Genomic DNA, 25,458 nt, shown 5'->3' with positions numbered 1-25,458 from the left:
GAAATGAACTTCAAACATATTTCTTCTCTCCTTCCCACACGTCCCATTTTATTTTCTTCTTTATCTATATCTTCAAAAAGTCATGAAGGTGACAGGGGCCGCGGAACTGGGGGGGGGGGGCTTCAGCCCCTCCACTTTTTTTCAAAACCGTGTACAAAAACGTAAAAATGACGATATGATTGTGATTTTTAGCATGGTCAGCAGAGCTACCAAGTCTCACGCATTATGCGTGAGACTCGAGCATTTTGGACTCTTGTTCATCCCCTCAAATCTCTGTCTCACGCAACTATCACAGCCAATCCCCATATACATTGTACACAATGTCTGTGATCTCACTCAGATTCACAGAAAATCTCATGCATAGCTGGTCTTTGAACTTGGCATCTCTGGGTCAGCCCCCCCCACTTTGAAAACCGTTCCGCGGCCCCTGGGTGGGGATCACCACTTTGGCAGCGTAAATTCCACTCACAGAGTCACATACAAACAAATAAAGAACCCTCACCTCCTAACCCTACCCTAACTTAACCCTCACCTTACCTCATCTCACCCCATCCTCCCAAGCTTCACCTTTTCATAAATTCATAATTTCAACAGCCCACATCAATCTGAGTTCTTCCATTTCACAAAGACTTGTAATAATGACAAATGCAAAAATAGTTTCTAAAACAAATTTACAACCAGCCAATCAGATTGATGGATTTCAGTAGCTTTTAACTGCTATTACATATTTGTTTTATTACAAAAAGGTTTATGAAATGAGCCCCTGATATGGCACTTGGTGGCTCCTCCAAATCTCTTATTACATGTACCTCTCTCCTTCGCACACCTCTCATTTTGATTTCCTCCATAAAGATACTCTGTATAAAAAATTAGGAATTGGGGCCCACCATTTGTCGCTTTAAATACCAGTCATTCATACGTAACTGTACAAACAGGAGACTGTTTCATAGCTGATTGTAAATTAAGACTTTAAGAACGACTGGTGATCCTTTCTTGTAAATGATATTGACCATTAAATGTTCATTGGTGATTATTTAGAGCATAAGAAAGGTTAAACCGTTGTTCTTAAAGTCGCTCTTAGCTTTATACAACCTACATGAAACACCCACCAGATTTATCACCCCCCCCCACAGTTCCTCACTTGACCCTTGACCCTCTTGGCCTGAAAGCAAATCCAACAACACATTTCAATCTGAAAGAAGACTGAGTGGATCCTCCCCCACCTCAATTTCCTCTCTTTTTCTCACACCACCTCTGTTCATTTCCTCTGTATCTATCCTTCCTTCATCTTCCATCCTACCATCCCTCAATCCCCCACCCCCTTCTCCTCCTCGAGTAGATTCATCTTCTGATGACGCTCCCTTCCTTGTCTGGTTGTCATCATCCTTGCAGCTACTGTTGTCGGCTGCTGTTGGTCCAACTGAAGGGCCCCCTCTATTCTGCGAAACCTTTTCTGGAGAGCAGGAGGCGGCTACATTCTCGGCAAGCGTCTTGGGCTTAGATTCTGTGATCTACACGGAAAAATCAGGCATTTGAAAGGGAAAAAAACATTTTCAAGTTCCATTATAATATTCAAATCATAAACATATTCATTTTCAATTCATGCACAGAAATGTCTCACTGGCTTTTAATACATGTACAAACTTTGTAAGAAGAAAGAAAAGTCATGGAATAAGGCCATTTGAACAAAAAAAAATCCAAACAAAAGGACACACAAGGATTTCTTTTAAATGAAAATAAAGGTATTGAGGTTTAATGAGACATCAAATAAACAAGGCTAAGATGAAATTTTATGTATCATTTGAAGCCTACACAAACCTCATCCGGTGAATGACCTTTTGACCCTGTCAATTTAGAGAGGGCAAGGTCCATCGCCGACCCACTCTTCGGCAGAAGAAGATCGCTTGCATCGAACTTGACAGCCAGGGGCTCCTGGTCCTCGCTGGTCTTTTCTGTATCTTTGGTTTTGGGCTTGGTAAGATCGGAGAGGTTTCCAGAGGTAGGACTGTCTTTGGTTTCCAAGCCAACGTAATCTAGGATGGTGGATATCTTGCCTGAGTAGTCCAAGTGACCTGTGACCTTATAGGTCATTGAAAAGTTGTGGAAAAATGTTAAAACTCACAAATTCATTCGGTTTAAGCTTTCTTAAATCAAATATTCATCTACAGCAAAGCAATTCCATATTGTACATCAGATTGTTTTTCTCCATTCTTACTCCACTTCACAAAATGCCAGAATCATTATCATCAAGCATTACAAATTTTCATAAGAACTAGGAAACAGAGACAAATCAGCGTGGCAAGGTATGATGTGTAAGGAGTCGACGCAATATTTTACGGATTTGCCTATCAAGCTCTGCATAACAGTGCGATCTAATATTGAAAAAGCAGAACATCAAAGCTACATGTAGAATCAATATTTGAGGATTTTTGTCAGTTTGCCATAGAAAGATATTGAAAAATTGCCAATATTTTCCTTCTTGTGTGTTTTAGAAGCAATAAATGTAACCAGGAAAGAAAGGCAGAGCCCTTGCAATGGAAAGCATAAGAGATTTATCATTATTTAGTACTAATATGAAATGTGAAATGTAAAGTGACCGCAAACACCATTTTAATTCAATCTCATAATAATAATATGCAACATTTATAGAGCACTTAATACAAATGTTTTTAAGCGCTATGCTCTATTACTCAGGCTTATCCCATACACTAGCACTTGTTATATCAATCTCCCCAGGAGATTTGGTAAATGATATTTCAGTCATAGATATCTTCAAAGTATCTGCACAAATTACAATCTTCTTTTCCTGGGTGTTTTTCATCCATATGAACAATATTAAATAAAACATGATTCAAAGTTCAGTATCTTTTTTAAATACATGTAGGACCTTTGGAACATATAATAGCCTATACTATTACATGTAGGTCAAACTAAATTACAAGGTTACAATTTGACCACTGAACCACTAACCACATCAGTAAGATCCACATTGACCATCCGTCTGTTGTCCCATCTGACCGGTTCTAAACCTGCGATATCACTGACCTGCATGGATGCCGTCCTGTACACAAACTGTAATAACCAATCACCCCTGAAAAAAAAAAAAATAAATAAATGAATAGAAGTTTATACTATACATGTAGGTGACACCATGATAATTTCCTTTGGGGGCCTACTGGTAAATGTTTCCTTGTTATTTCTTAATTAAATAAGTGGGGGAAATATGGGTCAGGGAAAAAAAAACACAGGGGGATTAGGCAATGTTGCAGATTAAGGCAGTAAGTTGTGGAAAGTGTATGGGTTACATGACATAGATCTCTCATTTTCTTCCTCTTTTTTTACTCCTTTTCCACTTTTTTTGGTCAAATCTATGAGTTAACAAATATGGGTACTGTTTCACAAAAGACTATCCATGGCTGGTTCAGTGCAGTCACAGTTACAGGCATCTCTAAGCCAACCAAGTCCATGGACTTCAATTTTGTTATAAATATGTGAAAAGTAATTTTCATTGAGATCAGGCTATGTATTGAAAATCCACAATTTATTGTTCGAAATAGACATGAAATGAAATACTCCGAAAATTTGCTTTGCCCAATTGATCGTGGGCCCGGCAGCCACGGTGCAGCGCCAGATCGACGAGGCTGTATCCTTTTAATCGTTGAATGCCAAACAGGGTAGCAGCAACTCCCATCTTTTAACGTCTAAAGGTCTGACGCGGCCGGGGTTTGAACCCTGACCTCCCGGTTGTGAGACGGACGCTCTACCAACAGAGCCAAGCCCAACACACTGTATTACAGTGAAATGTACGTTAGTTCAATTTTACTTTAATAGAGTTTCCAATAGTTGACTACTGACCTGCAAAAGCCATTCACAATATGCCCAGCTACAACTCTGGCAAAAGGCCTCCATTGCGCAACAGACGATGTGACTGGCGCCCCCAAGAGGTAGACATCTTGTACAATTCCTTCACTGCCCTTGCGTACAGAGAGCTCTTTCAGACAAAAGAATATGACCCTTGCCCCCATGCTAAAGCCCACCAAAGTCACTGGACGTTTACCTTGTTGCCTCGACAACAGAACCTGCATATTAAATTACAAGAGAAAATATTGGTCATTAGAAAAGCACATCACCTACAATTATCGTTATCAACAATTAACAAAAATTTCCTGATATAGCAGTGACCACGAAACTTCTGGTAGCTCAAATGTAGAAAAGTATACTGCAAGAGGGATAACACAAGTAGCAAGTTCCATGATGTTTACCCCTTGACTTGAAATGTATTTTAGAGTATTATATAACTAATCTCACCGACCTCAAATCAACTTTGTCCTTTGACCCTTATTTAGTAGAACTCAGGTACATGCATCACATAATTTAAACAGTCATTTTTAAATGAGCAAGCAACAATATAAAAACTGAACATTGTTTTATCCATAATCCTTGAACTTTTAGCAGAAAACTGTGTTACATACTACTATAAGTAACATTTGATAGCAAATTACATGTCATGTCATAATATTATACCCTTTCCAAAGTCAGCGAGGGTAAAATTTCACCAATAAAACATCAGTAATTAAGACTAAGAGCATGAGCCTCAACCTCTCAAGGTCACTTGTCACCTTAAAGCCTTCAAACTAAGTTACTCCAAACTTAAGGTAACTTGTCAGAAGCTTTCCTGCATTCCCCATTGTTTTGTTTGTGATGATGAGTGAGAATGATAGGACGCTTGTAGGATCTCCTGCAAAAGACGCGGTTCTAACTTATAAAAAGGCACCGTTCTCACTACCGTCCTAAAACTAGATTACTGGAAACAAGTTCAATATGTAATGAGAACCATCAAAGCGATCTTCCACACCGGTTCAGAAAACCACCTCGCAATATAGTTTTGAAGATCACTTTGCCTTGTTAAACTTGTTTTAGCGTAAGGGAGGACACAACCGTTCTTCAGGAAGCGATCTAAGCACATTTTGAGCACGCTACTCCACAAACTGTGTGTATAATCTACACTGCGGTCTGGAATTTTGCACAAAAAGTGTCACCCCCCCTAAAAGAGCGTTCCCACAGCAAAAAGACCACTTTATGTGAAGTGGGTTTGAAAACCACTTTCGACGGATCAAATGGGAACGCTAGCAAGGCGATCTTCCAAACTAGTTTCCTGAACCTGATTCCAGTAAAAAAAGTTTAAGAAAGTATAATGAGAATGGTGTCTATGAAACATGGGAACGCTAACAAAGCAATCTTCCAAACTGGTTTCCTGAACCTGTTTCCATTAAAAAAGTTTTAGGAAGTATAATGAGAATGGTGTCTATGAAACATGGGAACGCTAACAAAGCGATCTTCCAAACTGGTTTCCTGAACCTGTTTCCAGTAAAAAAGTTTTAGGAAGTATAATGAGAATGGTGTCTATGAAACATGGGAACGCTAACAAAGCGATCTTCCAAACTGGTTTCCTGAACCTGTTTCCAGTAAAAAAGTTTTAGGAAGTATAATGAGAATGGTGTCTATGCAAGCACTAGAATTTTTTCTCACCTCTGCTAGCTGCTTGCCTGCTTCACTTGCCCTACTAGTAGCAATGCTCCATGGATTATCAATTGAATTTGAAATGGCAGCATACGCTGCTGCTGGTAGGGCTATGGCTGCAAGCAGACCTGTTTTCATGAAAACAAGAAATTAGTGATACAGTATCTTAAAGATGAATTCCAGTTTTAGCAACGATCTCAAAATGACTTTTGACAGAATCTAATATAATGACCACAAGTGTCTGATTGTATGAATAAAAAATATGTAATAATAATAATAATACAATATAGGATATTTATATTGCGCACATATCGACCTTGTTAGGTGCTCAAGGCGCTCCTATATTACCCGGCTACGCTAGGCGTTCATAGCGCACACAGCTTCCTAAGGAATAAATTCCTACCGGTACCCATTTACCTCACCTGGGTTGAGTGCAGCACATTGTGGATCAGTTTCTTGCTGAGGGAAATTACGCCATGGCTGGGATTCGCACCCACGACCCTCTGTTTCAAAGTCCAAAGACTAATCCACTGGGCCACAACGCTCCACATATGTGCCTAAAGATTCTGGAAGAAATTGTGTAATTGCTAAGAATTAGCAAAATAAGCGCTGATTCGGTCACATCCGTCAGGTCTTTATTCCAGTAATAATACACTGTCCCACATGTGCCTATCTGTATTGGTGATCTTCAGCTTGAACATTTTTCAGCAAAGATTTCAACATTTCAAAAAGTTCAGTTTATGTAACTGTACCAGATCTAGATTCTTGATGACATTCTGACAATTAAGACTGATTTTACAGACTTTCTCATGAAATCAGTGTTTACTGCAACTACTGGCATTTTTCTTTAAAGTGAAAAATGTGGCTGTAAAGCACCAGTAATTTGTTTCATTTTTTTTCATTTGGCAGCGGGGGGGGGGGGGGGGGGGGGTGCTGTTTCACAAACAGCTATTAAGCATGACTTGGAGTCATGCTTAAATGCAGACGTGCACATGGCTTGTCACGCTCGTAATCTTATTAATACGCAGTAGCATGCATACTCTAAAAGAGAAATGCTAGTAGTTGCAGTAAACACTGATTTCATGAAAAAGGCTGTAAACCAGGCTTAATTGTCAGTATATCATCGAGGATCTAGATCTGGTACAGTTACATAAACTGAACTTTGTGAAATCTTGACATCTATGCTGAAAAATGTTCACACTGTCCCACGCACACGTGGGACAGTTTATTATTATTGCTTTGAATGTCGGCCCGACGCTTGACCCAAATCCTATGATTATTTGCTGATTTCTCAGCAATTACACGATTTCTTCCAGAATCCTTTGGCACGTATGTTTTATTTATACAAACAGACACTTTGGTGATCATTTCATTGGATTCTGTACGAACTCATTTTGATATCGTTACCACAACTAGCATTTACCTTTAACATGATTTGCGACTCTCAGTCACACTTAACACTTAGTGAAACACCCCCCTGGACTTGTAATGTAAACATCCTCTATTCATTTTCCCCTTGTGTATTCTCTTATACACTTTTTTGTTGAAATGCAGAATAAATTAATAATGATAATATTTATTTCTTTCTCCCTTGATGTCACATCCATTGGGTGTTTCAAAAAGCTTATTTTTAAGCTATTTTCTCATTTAAACCGGGCTACCTTTGGTAAGCAATACAAATTTTCTCTTGATTATAAAGAATCAAATGTTTGATGCTTGCTTGTAAATTAGTTTCTCTTGCTTTATATACGGTTTTTAATCAAGAATGAAATGAATGCATATTGAATTTAATATTAATAACTAGGATTAAAAGAGAAAGCAGCTTGCAATACATTCACACTGGCATACGCTGGCTAAAATATCAGGAGTCCATTGCAGAAAGAGTTGCATTTGCAAGTCAAAAAATAAATCACAAGTCCCAAATGCGCGCTGTTGATTGGTTGAAAATAAAGTTGCGCAAGATTTTTAGAGTTGCGATTGATTTCAACTCTTTCTGCACTGAGCCCCAAGTGGGCGTTTCATAAAGCTGTTTGTAAGTCACAAGCAACCTTGCGATGACTGGTGACATTCCTTAGGAACTAAATCAACACCAACTGATGGAAATCTGGTGTGTATAATTTACCACAAGAAAGGATTCCCAGTCATAAGTAAAGTTGCTCATACCTTACACACAGCTTTAAGAAACACCCTCCAAGCTGTAGCTGACACTTCACTCTACATGAATTATGATAGGCAATCCATACCTGAAAGAACAGTGTATTTGAGAGCTTCTTTGGCGGCCATAGTCATGACTGTGTCAAGAATATACTCCAGTGCTTCACCGAGCTCTATCAAGTATTTTGATTCCCACTTCAAGCAGTAGATCTCATTGCAGGTCGCAACACACCGCCAAGGTACGGTGAAGTTATCTGCAGAAACAAAAGTGAAGAAAGAATAGTCTAATAACATTACTACTCGAGATAAAAACACAGTTTTTGGTGTTTAAGTGACCTTTACTTTCAGATTCTCTAATTCGCTCATTCTCATGAAGATGGCAAGAACAAACTTGTTGAAATATCTTGTTTTGGGTACTCCTTTTCAGGAACAAATGTGCCCACACAGGAATAGGCTTAATGGGAAACCATTAAGCCTAAAAAGACCTGTACATAAATCGTGATAACTTTTTTGCGCATGAAGCGTTCGCGCCACCATTTCATGACTTTTTCTCTTGAATTTTGCGCAACTTTTGATACCAAATTTGTATACCCCCATGCCGCGGTTGCGGAGTTACGTAACATTTTTGTATCACATGTCACGTAAGAAATTGAAATTTGTATTCGTTTGTGTGTAAAGTGTATGGTATTTGAATGAATGTTATACACATTGTTTTCTAACTACATTTTTATTTGTTTCTTTCTATATTATGTCACTTGTGAATTCAAGTAGCAGTTCTAGGATATGAAAATAATGAAAAACATTGCATAAAAAAATAAAGAAATACATAAGAAATGCAAAATAAAGAAATACATAAGAAATTAAAATCAAAGAAAAACATAAGAAAAGTAGTGCAAGATACCAGAATCGCTTGCACAACTATATTCTTGGGTGCAAGAAACACTGAATAGACAAGTAATGTCACACTTTAGTTGATTATGCTATAATTGATATTGAATAAGTTATATATTACACAAACCCAAAATATATCTAGAATACTCAAGAATTTGCAAACAGGAATTTATGGACCGCAATAAGTACCAAAATATGAAAAATTCTATTTTTTGATAAAAATTTGCATATTCGCATAATTAATTATGAATATAATTTGCATAAATTATGTGATATCTCCTATGCTTTGTTTTCACCAGCTAGTGTACATGTAACACATCACTTGTGTATCTTCCAAGATTGCTTTGGCTCATTGCAAGAGAGTGTAATGCAATAAAACATGCAAATGTTGTATTTCTCTACATAACGTGTGCAGAGTACTTATTTGCATAAGCATATCTAATAATTCAAGCACGAAATAACACAATTACATGATAAACAACCTCTTCTTACAGCTGAAAACCTTGAAACAGGAATTTATGGACCGCAATAGGTACCAAAGTATGAAAAATTCATTTTTTTGATAAAAATTTGCATATTCGCATAATTAATTATGCATATATTAAAAAATACAATGAATATCAGTATTTTGACTATGTTTACTTTTAGAGGACATGACAAAGGATGTGTGTGCCAATTTGGTTGCGATCGGACGACCAACGGCCAAGATCTTAGGGGGGGCCCAAAAGGCCCCCCCCCCCCCCAGTTTTTCTAGCCTCCAAAATAGCCCAGTCTTTTTAGGGTTAAGCCTCCACACTACACAAAACTAATTCAAAATGGTTCAACCTGCTAACTTCGAAATTCTAACAGCCAATTATCAGAATTTCCTACGGACGACAACAACTTAATGTGATCTTTAATTCTACTTTCCACTACCACAGGAAATTTCAGTCCCAACATTCTCTACATGACCCTTGACTTTCCATGATCTCTACTGAATGCAACTAACCTAGATGTTTTTTCTGCAGCCAACCAGAGACGGCAACGGTTACATGGAGATCCCTCCCTTCTGTCAAAGCAGTGAATTCAAACTCTTCCACCTCCCCGACTCGCTTCTTCATTTTGTATCCTACATGAAAGACAATATATTGTGTGAATAAAATCAACAAATCTATTTACATTTTAACAGAGAGTAATTGGATTATTAACCACAAGTCTGCTCCTGGAAACAAAATAAAGACTGGATGTTCCACTTACTCACGGGTATCAATCTTAAAAAACAATTTTACAGTTAAGATTTTAAGGTTGGAAGGGGGGGTATTTTGGTAGGAGAGGGGATTTTTGGTTTGTTTGTTTTTTACCTTTTAAGCATTGTTGGAAATATTGAATGAACAATTTCAGGAGAAAATGAAATTCCAGTAAGTTTGAAGTACTATGGAAAATAGTAAAAAAATCATGGAAACAATAGCAGTTGGCATCTCTGTAGACCTTTTAACATCCTGGATTCTGTCGTTCCTAGACTTTATACAGGGACAATCTGACTTTAATGAGTAGTTAAAGGGGTATCCAACCCCAATACAAACTTGTTTTAAGAGGAAAAGGGAAATCAGACAAGTCGATAGGTGAAAGTTTGAAAAATAACGGACAAACAATAAAGAAGATATTAATTTTTGAAAGTTGTAAATATTGGTAATCACTAAACCCATGAAGACTTCAAATTGGCCGCATATGTGATGTCATAGTGATGTCAGTCTTCCATGTTCTCCAATACATGAAATGGCTAAAATGTCACTATTTTCAACAGGTTTACTTCAAATGATATTTTTCTTTCAAAAGGACATAAAACAATATACATGTACATGTACTACCTGGCTTATACTTAGATTACTGCCCCAGGGGAATGGGTAGGCCTACTTATGAGAAAACCAGAAATCCCTGATACTTAATTTAATGGCCTATGGAAAGTTGTCCTTGCCCCTTCTCATAATTTACTTACTTAGGGATCTCAATTTTTAAGCTGCCATAACTTTCTTATTTCATATCCGATATTTTTCAAACTTTCACCATTCTGTTTTATTTATTTTTCTCCTTTCCAACACAACAATTTGTGGCCAAGGCTAGATTCTCCTTTAACCTAGAAAAATAAATTACAATCCTTTTTCCAGTCTAAATACATCTTGTACTGCAATGTCAGGCAAGCGCTGGACACTTGAAACAAGGAGGGATATCCCCCATCTCTCTCCCACCCTAAATTAAAACTTCTTCAACAGATAGATAGCGAACTCTTGTACCTGACAGCCCTGCTCCGGCGGCACCTAGGATTGAGCCGATGATCGCCGCCCCCGCTACGGTCCCAAAGAAACTGAGACTAGTACCCAGCAATGCTGCTCCTGCTGTTGCTATGAGAGGGGCAGCTAACCCTCCTGTTAGGCCTACCAGAGAGTAAAGAGTGGGAGAAAGAGAAAAGAATGGTAAGGAACTTTGAATTAAGAAGAGCATGAAAAGATGTATGCCTGGATCTGGAACCTAAAATTCAAATGATAATTACAGTTCACGGTTCAAATCCCTCTGCAGCACTCATGTCCTTTGGCAAGGTATTTTTCAACTATTTGCTATTCTCCATCCAGGTGATGCACCTATGGCAGTCCAGATAAAGCCGGGTGGGGGGGGGCTGCATGAGCTTTAACCCCTCCCCCACTTTTTTCCAAAGCCGTGTACAAAAACATAAAAATGACCACCCGATTATGATTTTTTGCATGGTCAGCCCCCTCTTTCAAAACCAATCCGCGGTCCATGTATGTAAATACAGGGCCTGCTGGGAGAACAGTTTTCAGAACTAAATTGTCTTACCTGGGTAAAATATGACGTCTTTTATTATATTAAAATAAGTTTACACATTGGAAAATGTATTACAGGAATCTGTATATAATGACCACAGATCATAGAAACCTCTTTTCTTGCTTACTTGGTCTATATACACATGCACATGTCATCTCTTTCTCTGAGCAATTTCGAGCAAAGATGTGATCCAAAGCAATTGGTTGCCCCCCCCCCAAAAAAAAAAAAAAACCTAAATACATTCTCCATTATCAGAATAGATGCAAGATTTCTGAATAGAAGAGTGAATTTCCTGTTAGTTCAAATCACATCTTTACTGATATTCCAATGTTTTCACTCAAATGACTGTACAAACAAGAATTTCAATCCCATAAGATTGGATTTAAAATGATTGAGAATCGGGTAAGTAACTAGAAAGGGTCACGAATCGTGAGTAAAGTCATATCTACATGTTTGTATGAGCTGCTTCATGAAGCATTTTCCAGGTGGGTGTTTCATAAAGCTGTTTATTAATCACGAGCGGCTTTAAAATTAGAACCAAAGAAGGGAATCATTGGTTCTTCGTTATGTCAAGTCATGTCTAAAGTAGAAACAGATTTAGTAAATTAAGAGGCTTTTATATAGGAGGAGATTATAATTTGTTTAACAAATTTTCGGCATTACTCCTATTTGTTTAAGATCAGTATGCTCGATCTGTAATGAAAATCATAAGATCAGTATGCTCGATCTGTATGAAAATCATAAATCATAAGTCAGAAAAAATTGGAACCAGTGGGATTCGAACCTGCCATCTACTGCTTTCCGGGCAGCGACTCAACCACCAGGCTATTCTGGTTCACGGTTAAGCCACGATGAACTGGAATTCAAATACCCTCGATCCTCTTCTTTCTGACTCATTACTATTCAAATGCTGTCCGCCGTGGACAATAGATAGTAAATTAAGAGGCTTTTATATAGGAGGAGATTATAATTTGTTTAACAAATTTTCGGCATTACTCCTATTTGTTTAAGATCAGTATTTGTGGTGCATTATCCAGATGCCATACTGATCTAGGTCTTTGCATCCCCTTCTGTTCCCATCTACTCGATAATGAAGAAGGGTTGTGGCTCAGTGGATAAGTCTCCGGACTTTGAGCCACAAAGTCCGGGGTTCAAACCCCAACCCAGCACTCGCGTCCTTTGGCGAGTTTATCTACATTTGCCACTCTTCAACCAAGTGCAGTAAGTGGGTACCCAGTAGGAAGGAATTCCTTGAATGCTTGGGCGTCCGATCAGGGTAGCCATGCTAAAGCCGTGGTAATAGTATGCAGCACTTAGAAACATTTGTAATAAGCACTATATAAATGTTGCATATTGTTATTAATGAGCCCACCTATGATGGCTCCTCCTCCAACTGTTGCTGCTCCAATCATGATGTACCGCTTAGCTTTCCGAAACTTTGCTTTCTTATCTCGCTCTCTCTTCTCCTCTCTGAAGGAGAAAAAAGAAATAAAGAACCATTCTCAAGAGGACATGGACAACAAAATTAAAGAAGGGGGCAGGAGGGCTGGGTCAGGGAGAGGATGCACTATTAAAGTTGAAAAAGTTTGGAAGGGGGAACTCCAGTAATGCAAGTGTGAAGTAAGAATTGCGCCTGTACAGGGAAGCAGCCAGGGTAATAATAACAATATCATGGTAAGCAGGACCCGCTGGGAGAACAGTTTTCTGAAATGAAGTGGCTACCCTGGAAAAAATATGACGTTATTATTATTATTGAACAGAACTGGATGGAAAGTCTGGATTAGTACTAACACTCAAATGAAAATATTGTTTTGTTACCATGCATTCTAATTTGAATAGACAGCGCCCTTTGGAAGGAAAATAAGCGATATTCAAGGAGCCCTTCCATAAGACTAATTTGGGGTGGGTGGTGTTTTTTTATGGTGATTTCTATTCGGAGGCTACAAGTATGCCAAACAGAAGATAATTTAAGCTCTGACAAGGCAACCATCTCTAGGCATGGCTTATTGCGTAACCCAGAGGAAGTTATTTCATTTTTTTTTTAAACCCGACCCCCCCCCTCTCCATGAGGATCGCCATATTGCTCTGTAAGAGTTTCAACATTTTCATCCTTAAAGATGCCAGATCTGACAACTGTCCTGATTTTGATTGGTAGAGAATCACTGTTGCTATAGTAACTATTGGATAAAACAAGCTCTGAACATTGGATTAATCTATAATTAGAGGCCAATGTAACAGAAAACAAAAGTTGTCGATGAAAAGAGTGGAAATAAACGACTTACTCGGTGAGTTCATGTTCCTCCTGTTCATAGACATCGATGATTCCCTTTTCAAATGCTCGGATTAACTTCCAGCTAACGTTAAGACGTTTAGAGATCTCTCTCACCAGGACCCTCATCCTAGCATCGTAGGTCCCATCACTCAGCGCTTGGGTGATGATATCCTGGGTAAAGAGCGTCAAAAGATTAATGTCATGACATGAATCAATTTACAAATAGCAAATAGGCATGATTGTGATTGTACAATTGTTCGCAAATGTTATGCTATTGAACAGATAAGAATATTCAGTATTTGTGTAGTACAATGCCTAGAAAGTAAGCAAAAATATAAACAATTTTTTTTGTTACATTTTTGTATGAAAATGAGGAAATGATTATTATTGAAAGCAAAATGCAGATTCCCTCAAGTGCGCAACACTGACTACAGCAGCATAGCGCATTTACCCAGTAGGCCCTGCGTGTATTGCATCAGCATTCATGTAATAGGTGCCATGCAACGAATTTAATCATATTGTGCCATCACCTCCTCAGCTGTGCAATGGTACAATTGGATGGTATGTATGCAACAGTAAGAACATTACATGTACATATTCAGCCTCCATTTTGCCTGCCTACAACAAGCTAATTAGGCATTGCACAATAGGGCTAATTACAGGTTTAAACCCACAGAGCCTGCGCTTGCAACTATGAATGAACTTGATACCCTAAAATTTACAAACAGAAGTCGAATCGATCCTGTTATATTATAATGTGAAACATGGATTATTCCCATGATGAAAATCCTGTTGAAACTTCAAACCTGCAAAGTGAATTCTCCTCCTTATCACATTTGAGGATGTGTGTAGAATGCATTGGACTGATGACCTTTCTTTTCAGTGATCACATTTTTTAGGAACATTTGCACCCTGTTGAAGTCCGGCTCTAGATCCGCATTTGCATTGTAATATTAATAATAATAACTGGATTTATAAAGCGCCTTTTGCCCGAGGATGCAAAGCGCTTGCTATCATTACCCCAGTTAAGCTTGAGCTACCATCACCGGCGCTCAGTGCATGCAAAGTAATTAATCCTGTCGGGTACCCATTCAAATCACCTGGGTCAAGTGCAGCACAGTGTGGATAAATTTCTTGCTGAAGGAAAACATGCCATGGCTAGGTTTCGAACCCATGGCCCTCTGTTGGAAAGGCGAGAGTCAGAAGTACTAGACCATGACGCACCCATAATAGATGCAAGACGCATTATAGAAGACTGGGTATACCTTTGGTATGATCTCTGGCTTGATGAGAGAGGGGTCCTCCAGAAGAACTTCTGTAAAGACGTCTGCATTGGCAAGTTCATGATGATTGGGATCATTGACCATGTGACACAGGGTCTCTCCGGACTGCTTCGGAAGCTGAAGATATTTACTCAAAGACTTCACCGTTTTCAGATTCCACTGTCTGAGAAAAGGGAAAAGAAATACATAGAGAAAAATGAACAGAATACTAAGATTCTTAATAATCTCACATATGAAGACTGCTTAATGTTAAGGTTTTCAGAACCTGAATTTTCACTCTTATTCATGTTTTAGGTGGAAGTATAATAAATGAAGAAATTAGAAAGCAGAATACTTATTTTTATCAATCCTTTTCATCAATATCTTTGGTGCAGTTAACATTCTCCCAGAAAGTACAAAACTTATGATTTGGGTTCAGTGAGAGTATCATCCTGTATTCTCGATTTTAAAACTTTGATCATGTACTGAAGTTACAAAACTTTTATATGCTTTGTTTTCTGTAAAGAAATATAAAAGGCAAAAAAAGGGGAAAAGGGTTTGATTTCCATGAATAGGCCCTTTACAAGATGGATTTATAATTGAATCTTCCACCAACAAAACTCTGAGAAATGAAAAAAAATGAGAAATCACCAAGGCATGGATCTCAAAGAAAAATACTGGTACATGTATCTCAAATCCCATTTTCCTACAAGTCTCGCCTGACTTATTCCACTTATTTGAACTTACTTATTCCACTCATTTTCAAAGAGGTTTGGCAGGCATACAGCTACGAGTGAAGAATAGGCAAATTTGGCTACATCGCTCAGCAACTCGGGGAGTGGCTTCTTAAGTTGTTCTTCCGCAAGACTGGATAAACTGCTATCCTCAGATTCTGAACTGCTCATAGCACCCACAACACCGGCCCCGTCCCTGACATCATCCCCCACCTCCCGCTGGTCTCTGGCCGCTCCTTGGCCACCGTCTCTGCCAGGGGATCCTGCGTTTGACGGGTTCCTGGAGGATTCCTCCGAACCCTCAGAGAATGTCTTCAGACCCTGTTGCAGCAGGGTTTGGTACGTTTCATCATCAGGATCATCCTCTGCAGCCTGTTTCAGGTTACCACCGGGTAATTCTTCCTGGGAAGATATCCCACTGGATGAAGCCTCACTTGGTGAATCCAGTTCTTTGGGGGAAACTGGATCTGCTTTCACCGGCACGACATCGGTAGTGTCTTCTTTATTATCCATATTTCAAGTGTTAGTCATACTTTTATGACGATGCTTTCTTCACTTGACAGTTCCTCATCTGCACAGGTCAACATCTAGAATCTATTAAAACATTGGTAATATAAACATGAATTAGCTTCAGGTATTAACATTTTTTTTCCATAAATCTTTATTTTTTATAAAAAGCATGAATTCAATTACAAATTGTTGGGTTTCATTCAAACCATTATATCATGATGCGACGGTGGCAACGCCAACCCCATAATTTTCAGATAAAATTGACTAAAGTTTAATATAACTGCCCCTTTTTGTCCAAAGTCCTATCGTACATGATTTTCACTGTGAGAAAAATATGGTACATCCTGATGGTAGATACATAGGCAAGCCCAAGACAATTGGTTAGCATTGACATCTTTATTTTTACACAGAACCAAGAATCAGAGAAAATATCGCAAAAGAGCTACATGCTTGTATTTTTGGTTTCAGTCATCTGGATTTTCTCTAAGGATAAACATGCCATAGCCTGCATCTATAGGGAATCAACTCTAACCATAGGTTATTCCATTTTCAAATGAACTCAATACATGTAGATCTATCCCTTTGTATAAGGTTGCGCATACATGTACCTGTAGTGCGCAGCTGTTGTTTGCTTTGCAACCAAAGGGATTCGCACATTTTATCACAATTTGTACGGCATCGCCTTGAAAATCTCCGCATACTACAAGTATATCCCAAAATCTAAGATAAACTGCTCCATAGAAATAGGCCTATAGTTAATGGTAGTATAGATTAGGACTTGTATTATTATTCTCTGTGAAAATCTCAAAATAACATTGACCATTATCAACTGACGTCAACAGTTTGAATGAATGTAGACCAAAAGCTTCAGTGTCTGTATTTGGTTGTTCCGCTGAACTGTGTTGGCTTCTCTCACCAATACATAGACTGAAGTCAATGGAGGTATGTACGTAAAGCCAAGATATTAGCAGTAGCATTAGATTTCACATTTAGCGGAGACCAGATTTTCCAATCGTTTTTTGTACATAAAAAAGAAATTACATCCAACTTGACATGGAAAGATACAAAATGAAATTTCATACTTAAGAGAGCAGCAACCGCTAATTCCCTTCAAATGATGATCAAAACATAGTCATCCTTGATCCTTTCGTTAGTCATCGTAAATTGCCATCTTGGATGACGACATCATCCTTACAGACGTATTTACCAGTCACCAGTATATTGCGATTTGTGCCGCTGTATTGCGCTTCTCAAAAGTTGTCGCTCTCATATCAAAAATTCTAATCAGAAAGCCTTGATAAAAGCCTAACTCAATGAACATAAAGGGCAGCAACACACCACTGGCGCAAATCCATGTTGATGGGTGGGGATGACTGAAATATTTTGGCATTTTTTTGCAATCACATTTTTAGATATGCAAGGAATTGTCATTGATAGTTTGATAGTTTGATACATGTATGTCCAGTGACGTACCGTGGATCAACAGCAAAATTTTTTAATCACTGAGTGAACGCGCTCAGTTGCCAGTTATTCTGACCTAATAGAGACATTTTAAGGACAATGTCATTATAAAAACGGATATGTATCTCACTGATCAAATAATGCGAGCGCAAATCGCGAGCTGAAATTTGTTTATATTCACACCTCAAAGGGACATCATAATCAAATTTGTGTAATCATGATAGGTACCTGTCTCGCTAAACAATGAGAGTGCGTAGCGCGAGCTAAAGTTATTGTATATTTTGATCCTAAACAGCAAGATTTCAAGGAATATATCTTAGGAATCCATTAAGAGTATGCATCTCACCATAGTCATCTAATGCGAGTGCCAAGCGCTTGCTGATTTTATTAGAATTACATCTGAACACTTTTTGTAGTCATTGCAATCATGATTATCATACGCATCTCACTAATCAAATGTTGTGGCCGAAAATTTAGATAATTCAGACCTGAAGTGGAGCATTCTAAGGTTTCTTTGTAGGAATTAACTAGGACCATAAGTATTTCATTAACCAAATGATGCGAGTGCGAAGCGCGAGCTGAAAATTTTTGATATTCAGATCAGAAGAAGGGATATTTCAAGGACTGATTTTAGGAATTCATGAAGAGCAGACATATCTCACCAATCCATTAATGCGAGCGTAATCACGTACAGGAAATGTTTCATATATATGAAGACCTTAACATGGGGCAATCCCTTTTTGAGTCATGAAAAAGAAGCATATATGTCACTACATAAAACAATGATAACTCAAGTGCTAGGAAATATACTTGGTTTATATTGACTTGAAAATGGGATGTTTTAGTACAACAGGATTCTCATTAATCAGACAATGCAAGCACCAGGAACAATGAGGACGTAGGCCCTGGGCAAATTATGTTTCAGTATAAAGTTATGATAAAAATGTTTCTTATGTAATGTAACATAACATAATTATAATATAATATAAACATTATAATGAATGATATTTCCTTCTTTCCCGCTGCATTTCTCTTCCTTTCTCCCTCTTCTCCTTTTCCCCGTTTTTTTTTTGGGGGGGGTCAGCCGATGGGGGGGGGGCATATGTGCCCCTCGTAGTTACGCCACTGTATGTCCATATGGCTAATACCCCTCCAATATTATTATCTCTTTTACCCCATGATGGTTAAAGGTTTTATTAGAGATTACATTAATTTTTTTTTGACATTCCATCGTAACCCCTTCCTCAATGTTATAATAAGGACATAAGTATTTCGGTTGGAAATGGTGAACTGGCTCTTTGTTTGCATTTTATGATTCAATAATATTGTTTTATTTGTTAAGCGGTATTTCAGGAAGAATTTTCACCAATGAAACAATTATCTCTAGTGATTTTTTTTCATTTTTTTCGTAAAAAGTGTGGGGGGATGTTTGTACAGGCATCCCCCCACCTAGAAAAATGGGGGGGGGGGGAAATATCCCCCCCCCCCCCCTGGGATTTACGCCACGTCTGCCAGTTTTTCCTCATCAGAAAATGTCGATAACAGTTCTTTTCAGAATTAACATAGGCTACAATCAAGAAGGAATAACAAACAGTCCTTTTCAGGACTATATACATGGTGTTTACCGTAAAAACCTTCAGTTTTTCCACTCCGACAAAAAAATTGAAAAAATAAGGAATAAATCATTGATCTTTTCGATCTTTCATTTCATACACCGGTGTGTTGGCTCAGTTGGTAGAGCGTTCATCTCACAACCGGGAGGTCAGGGTTCAAACCCCGGCCGCGTCAGACCAAAAGATGTTAAAAGATGGGAGTTGCTGCTACCCTGTTTGGCGGTCAACGATTAAAGGGATAGAGCCTCGTCGATCTGGTGCTGCATAGCGGCTGCCGGTCCCACGATCAATTGGGCAAAGCAAATTTTCGGAGTATTTCATTTCGTGTCTATTTCGAACAATAAATTATGGATTTGGATATTTCGTAGTATCAAAAGACAGAAAAGAGTCTAAAAAAAAGGGCCAGTGTTCAAGATAATATATGTCATTTAGACCTTTAAAAAATAGAAATCTAGATAAAATACTATTGACCCTAAATGGGAGAAAGGATTACACATGCGGGCTTGCACTAACGTACTACTGTCGGTGAATGGGGGTAATAGTAAAATGTCAGAAATTAATAAATACCCAAAAAGATGGTCATTCCTGTCTAGGATGAATGCCAACAAATGGCTTAGACTAGCCTTAATCTCTAGAACAAAGAAATCTTTTTTTCCTAGCTAAAATAAAATAAGTCACATAGCTTCCTGACAAACTACTAACATTTGTTGTTAGTCATAATTAGTGTCTATAAATTCATAACGTAATCTGAATTTTGATATAGAGTAAATGTAAAGTCCCATACAGGGACCTGCACTGGCAGGGGACTTGCATGCATAAGTGATACAAGACAGGAATAACTGTTGTTTCTGGGGATTTATTCAACAATTTCTGACATTTTACTATAATCCCGATATGTATTGGTGAGTGAGCCAATGTAGTTCAGCGGAACAACAAAAATACAGAGACTAAAGTTTTGGGCCTAATGTGATATATGAACATACCTACTAATGAACTGCACACACAGTAGATGATCCAATTTGCTCCTAAAAAAAATATTCCTGGGGTTAAATCCAGGGATAAAATCCATGATTTTGACTTCCAGAGATTCTTATGACCCTCGCTAATTATGAACTCCAAAAGATCAATGACCAAAAAAAATATCTTGTAAGGGGGAAGTGACTCCCACCCGAAATATCTCCGCCAAGATCGCACATGTTCAATCTATCCCCAAAAAAATCTGCAATGACCGCTGCGAGGGATCCCCATGGAGGGAAAGTTGACACTATCCCAAACATCGGACATATTGACTGATTGAATTGGAAATGCGTGCTGTTGACGTGCACGCTTGTTTTCAGAATGAAGTCGCACGCAGCTGAGCGAAGGCAACCGATGTTCAGAGCTGAAAGAGGTTTGGTAAGTAAATTATCATTATTTACCGATTTCTATATAAAAATTATTGATAATAATAATTAAAATCGGCATTTGCACAGCTAAAAGCAATTATTTTATCAACAATCAAGCAATTATTTCTGGGACCAGAGTGTGATTTAAATCACCGAAATTGATCACGGTGCAGCACTCTATGCATCCAATATTTGGAAACAACAAGCTTGCAAAAAGCTAGACCAAAAGCTTCAGTCTCTGTATTTTGGTTATTCCGCTGAACTGCGTTGGCTCCACTCACCATACATAGACTGAAGTGGTTGGGGGTCCGTGGCTACAGACAACGTATAGTGAACTAGCGTTTTATAGATCGCGATTTAAAACTGTTTTTTGAGCGAAATTTAATGATATAAATTCAGGGAAATACAAATAATTTAAGTAATTGCATACCTTGGACCAGATTTATTGATAAAAAAATCCACTGGATGATTGAGAAATCTGTCATCTAAGTCATTTTCTCCTGACCTGACGGTTTATCTTGCAAGTTGCCATCTTGAATGACGTCATTATCGTTAATGTCTCGATATATCGCGATTATAACTATTATCGTTTGTCTTCGTGAGTGTATCGTATCGTATTATTGCCTTGTAGGTGTGCTGGTGGAATGCAATATCGATATCACATTCGTACATTGTTGACGCCCTCTCCGTTCGTTTGTAAATATTTCATAGTTTGGCTGCCATTTTGACCTGTTTTCCTGTGTCGTACCCAACTAAACATCGGTAAAGTATAATTTTCATGCATTTTCATCTATATCGTTTAAAGAATGTTTAAATAGAATAATTAACTATTTTGAATTTGTATTTTTTATATCCTTAGATTGTAACCTCGATGTGTTTTAGAACCTCAAACTTTGGACTCTGGTCGGACAAAGGTGCTGGTGTTATAAGAAATGGGAGCCCACACGGACACTTTACCGTCGGTGAATGGGGATTACAGTAAAATGTCAGAAATTGTTGAATAAATCCCCAGAAACGACGGTTATTCCTGTCTAGCAAAAAGCAAGCTTCTAGTTCTGGTAGTAAATGATTTCAATTTTTTTTTCATTTTTTATGACATTAATATTCAACATTCGTACTACGGAAATAAACATGATTTTCATTTGATTCGAATGATTGTATTTTGTTTTGGTCCAATTATACTTAACTTAAGACATAAACTTTGTGTCTGACATTGGCTTTGGGCACTTTCAGTTTTTAGAGTCTTGATTCTAGAATCTAGGCCTACAATCAAATCAAGTGAAACTAAATCATCGAACCCATTTTACATATTTTAGAAAGTATTCTTTAAGTTTAACAAAGTCATACAGACAACTTGGGAGACAGACAAGTGGTAAATAGGAACACAACACTTCGCCAAGGGTGACTTTTATCATCAACATCCACAATAACGACCTTTATCATTAGCAGCGCATGCAATTTGTATTCACACACATCTAATGCGAATATCACAATTCCGTGATTTAGAAACCGGAATTGCACAGGGGCGAAAAAGTGCGAGATTTACATGCAAGCTTTGTCTATTGAAGCCCGGATTATGCCTGGACTCAATTTAAAAAGTGCTCGATGCTCAATCAAAATTGTCAATAACTTCATCTCATCTCATCTACGCTAGATTCTATATACATACCTCATCCATAAGCTGCCTGGAGAATGAATCACTGAAGAAAAATTGGCCAACATCAAGTCAACAAATGAACATCAGACAATTACAAACCAGGGTCTGGTATTTCGTTTCATATGACCGTGATGACAGGCGACGCTATATATAGTGCATGCTAGCTGCGCATTGCATGCAAGATTGCATGTATTTCGGGGAATACCCTTACGGAATACAGAAGGGGGCGTGGCTGTAAACAGGTGCAACACGTATACAAACTATTATCATGTGTCAAAAAACACAAACACACACACACGCAAAAACATATTGATGCATATTAATTTCCATGCATCTGTTCAAATACTCCTAATACATCCGATATCCCGAGAGGTAAATCGCAGGTCGCAACAACTTATACGTCACCATGTTCATAAAATTTTCTATTCAAACGAATATCATTACCCGGATCATGACATATCAAAAAATTTTACACGGTCATCTAATATTCACGGGCATGAAACAAGAAAAAGTCTGTTTAACTTTGTTGTACCTATGAGAAAAGGTCAAATTGATAACACGTTTTATTATAAAGGTATATTTGGAATTCCCTCCCTAATAATGTTAAATCGGTTAAGACTTTTACACAATTTAAAAGAGTATTGAAACAACACTTTAAAATGTCCCCACTCTGTAATGTTAAATATTCTTTCTAATTTCATGTGTATCGTGTAGTCTTATATATAACTATTTAGTTATGATTTATTTAATCAACTTGTTTTACATTGTTTAATCATCTATTGTTGTTTGCGTGAAAGTTTGATGTCAAACTTATTTGTACTTTTTCATATCTTAGGTTTTACGATTCATGAATCTTGTATTAGTTACGATGCATTTAGCGCTACTTATAAACTGATTATTAGTATAATTCTCATAATTATGTAACTTAGAAGTAATGATCATTTTTTTCAACCTGTTTTACAATTTATTTCAATCATATTTTGTTGACTGCGTATAAATGTTTTTCATGGCAAACTTATTTGTTTTTGTCTTTTTATATTACTTTTTATATTAAGTTTTACAATTTCATCCTGTTAATTTAGTGGTCTAGACTTATCAATCAATCAATCAATCAATCAATCAATATTGTTTGTTTGTTTGTATGTTTGTATTTATTTCCATATAAAAAGATGAAATATATACATGATCTATTTAACATAACATACAGATGGAGGATGGCCCATTTCTGCGGTATCAATAAGATACCACTGTTCTTCCATGGGGTCCTTAAAACATAAATACATGCATATAAAACAAATATACAAAATATACACGAAACTTAATCGAATGCATGAAAAGAATGAAAAATCACTACCCACCCCCCCCCCCCCCCTAAAAAAGGAAAATGCAACAACAGGCAAATCATTATGGAAAACCGAGATACAATTGAATATTTGATTTAAATGACTGTATCGTTGAACTAGACGATAAATGAATTGGTAATTTGTTATAAAGTGTAGCCCCCCTATACAAAAATGTCCATTTACAGCTGTTTGACTTTGGTTTTGGGAGACTGATGTGATTTTCTGTACGGAGAGAGTAAGGATATGATTTACGAGAAAATTGTGTTTTCATATAATCAGGTGCGAAATTATTCAAAATTTTAAACATCATTACGTACATAATTATGTTCCTTTTGCCGGATATTTAAAGTCTTCCATTTCAAGATGTCATGGATGTATGAGGATGAAGTATGCAACATGGATCGATTTTTAGAATAATTCTTCCTGCACGATTTTGTAGTTTTTGCAATAAATCCAAATATTTTTCAGATGCAGATTGCCAAACAATATCAGCATAATCAAAGTGTGGAATGATAACCGAAAAATATATTAAATTTAAACTAGATTCATTAACAAATCGCCTAAGTCTGCCAAGGAAACTAATCATTTTACCAAATTTTGAACACAAGTGATCAAAATGAACATTCCACTTAAGTTCCCTATCAATAAAAACTCCAAGATATTTAACACTTTCTACCATTTGAATATCTGTTTCGCGAATGCGTAAGTGAAGGTTTTTGTGTCTTGCCAACATATGCCGAGTACCTAAAAACATACGGTTTTATTACAATTAAGTTTTAATCGATTTTTGCTCATCCAATTTGCAACATTTTTCAGTTCATTATTAAGTGTTCTTTCAACTACAAGTGGATTTTTATCCGAGAAATATAAAACAGAGTCATCGGCATATAAATGAAAAGAACATTTATGAAGAGAGCATGACAAATCATTTATGAATATAACAAAGAGAAGCGGACCGAATATAGACCCCTGGGGTACACCATTTGAAATTACATATTCATAAGAATAGACATTATTCAAACAAGTTTTAATTTTACGATCGGAAAGATAGCTTAAGAACCAATCGAGTGATTTACCAGTAACTCCAAGAACAGATAGTTTAGATAAAAGTATTTGGTGATTGACTAGGTCAAAGGCTTTTTGTAAATCTAAAAAGACGGCTCCCGTATAATCCCCATTATCCATGAAAAGAAGCCATTCATCAGTAACCTTTGATAGCGCTGTCGCAGTTGACTATTTAGGTCTAAATCCTGATTGTTCAGAAATGAGGATTTGGTTTTTATTCAGATAATGCAATAGCTGTTTTTGAATGACCCTTTCATGTAACTTAGAAACACATGGGAGCAATGAAATTGGTCTGAAATTATCAGGATTCGATTTGTCCCCCTTTTTGTGTAAAGGTATTATCTTAGCAACTTTCCATTTACCTGGTACTTTTCCGTCTACAATAGATCAATTTATTAAATAGGTTATTGAGGGGACTAATTCAATCGCACGAGTCTTTAGAATAAATGTAGATATACCATCAACTTCAACAAACTTTTTGTTTTTTAAGTGCATTGATTTCTTTTAAAATATCACTTTCTTGTATCTTGTTTAAAGTAAATTTATCATCAATATCAAGTACTTGAGGAAACTCTGTTAAACCTTGCGTTTCATCAATAGATACGTTGTTAGCAATACTTGCAAAATGTAGATTGAATTTATTAGCAGTTTTAAAAGCATCACCAGTGCATGAATGGTTAGCAGATGATACATTACGATTTGATATAAATGATTTTAGTACTTCCCAAGACTCATTTCTAGTTTGATTTTGACATAATTTTTCATAATAATATT

General features: G+C 37.3%; 1 protein-coding gene across 1 annotated transcript; it reads right to left on the bottom strand.

The window, feature by feature from the left end:
• Window positions 1–1,141: 1,141 nt before the first annotated feature.
• LOC121427667 (transmembrane and coiled-coil domain-containing protein 4-like) lies at window positions 1,142–22,406 on the bottom strand. The gene is made up of 13 exons (XM_041624181.1): window positions 22,289–22,406; window positions 15,664–16,244; window positions 14,920–15,100; window positions 13,665–13,825; window positions 12,755–12,852; window positions 10,836–10,976; window positions 9,554–9,673; window positions 7,764–7,928; window positions 5,530–5,648; window positions 3,856–4,079; window positions 2,971–3,091; window positions 1,819–2,079; window positions 1,142–1,511 (listed from the first exon to the last, which is right to left on the bottom strand). The coding sequence occupies exons 2-13, from the start codon at window positions 16,161–16,163 to the stop codon at window positions 1,188–1,190; spliced, it is 2,415 nt and encodes an 804-aa protein (XP_041480115.1). The 5' UTR covers window positions 16,164–16,244; window positions 22,289–22,406; the 3' UTR covers window positions 1,142–1,187.
• Between the last annotated feature and the right edge of the window lie 3,052 nt (window positions 22,407–25,458).

This window comes from Lytechinus variegatus, chromosome 14, assembly GCF_018143015.1.
Source record: "Lytechinus variegatus isolate NC3 chromosome 14, Lvar_3.0, whole genome shotgun sequence".
In the NCBI taxonomy this organism is placed as follows: domain Eukaryota; kingdom Metazoa; phylum Echinodermata; class Echinoidea; order Temnopleuroida; family Toxopneustidae; genus Lytechinus; species Lytechinus variegatus.
The sequence above is the reverse complement of the archived record's forward strand: the minus strand, read 5'-3'. Positions and strand labels throughout refer to the sequence as shown.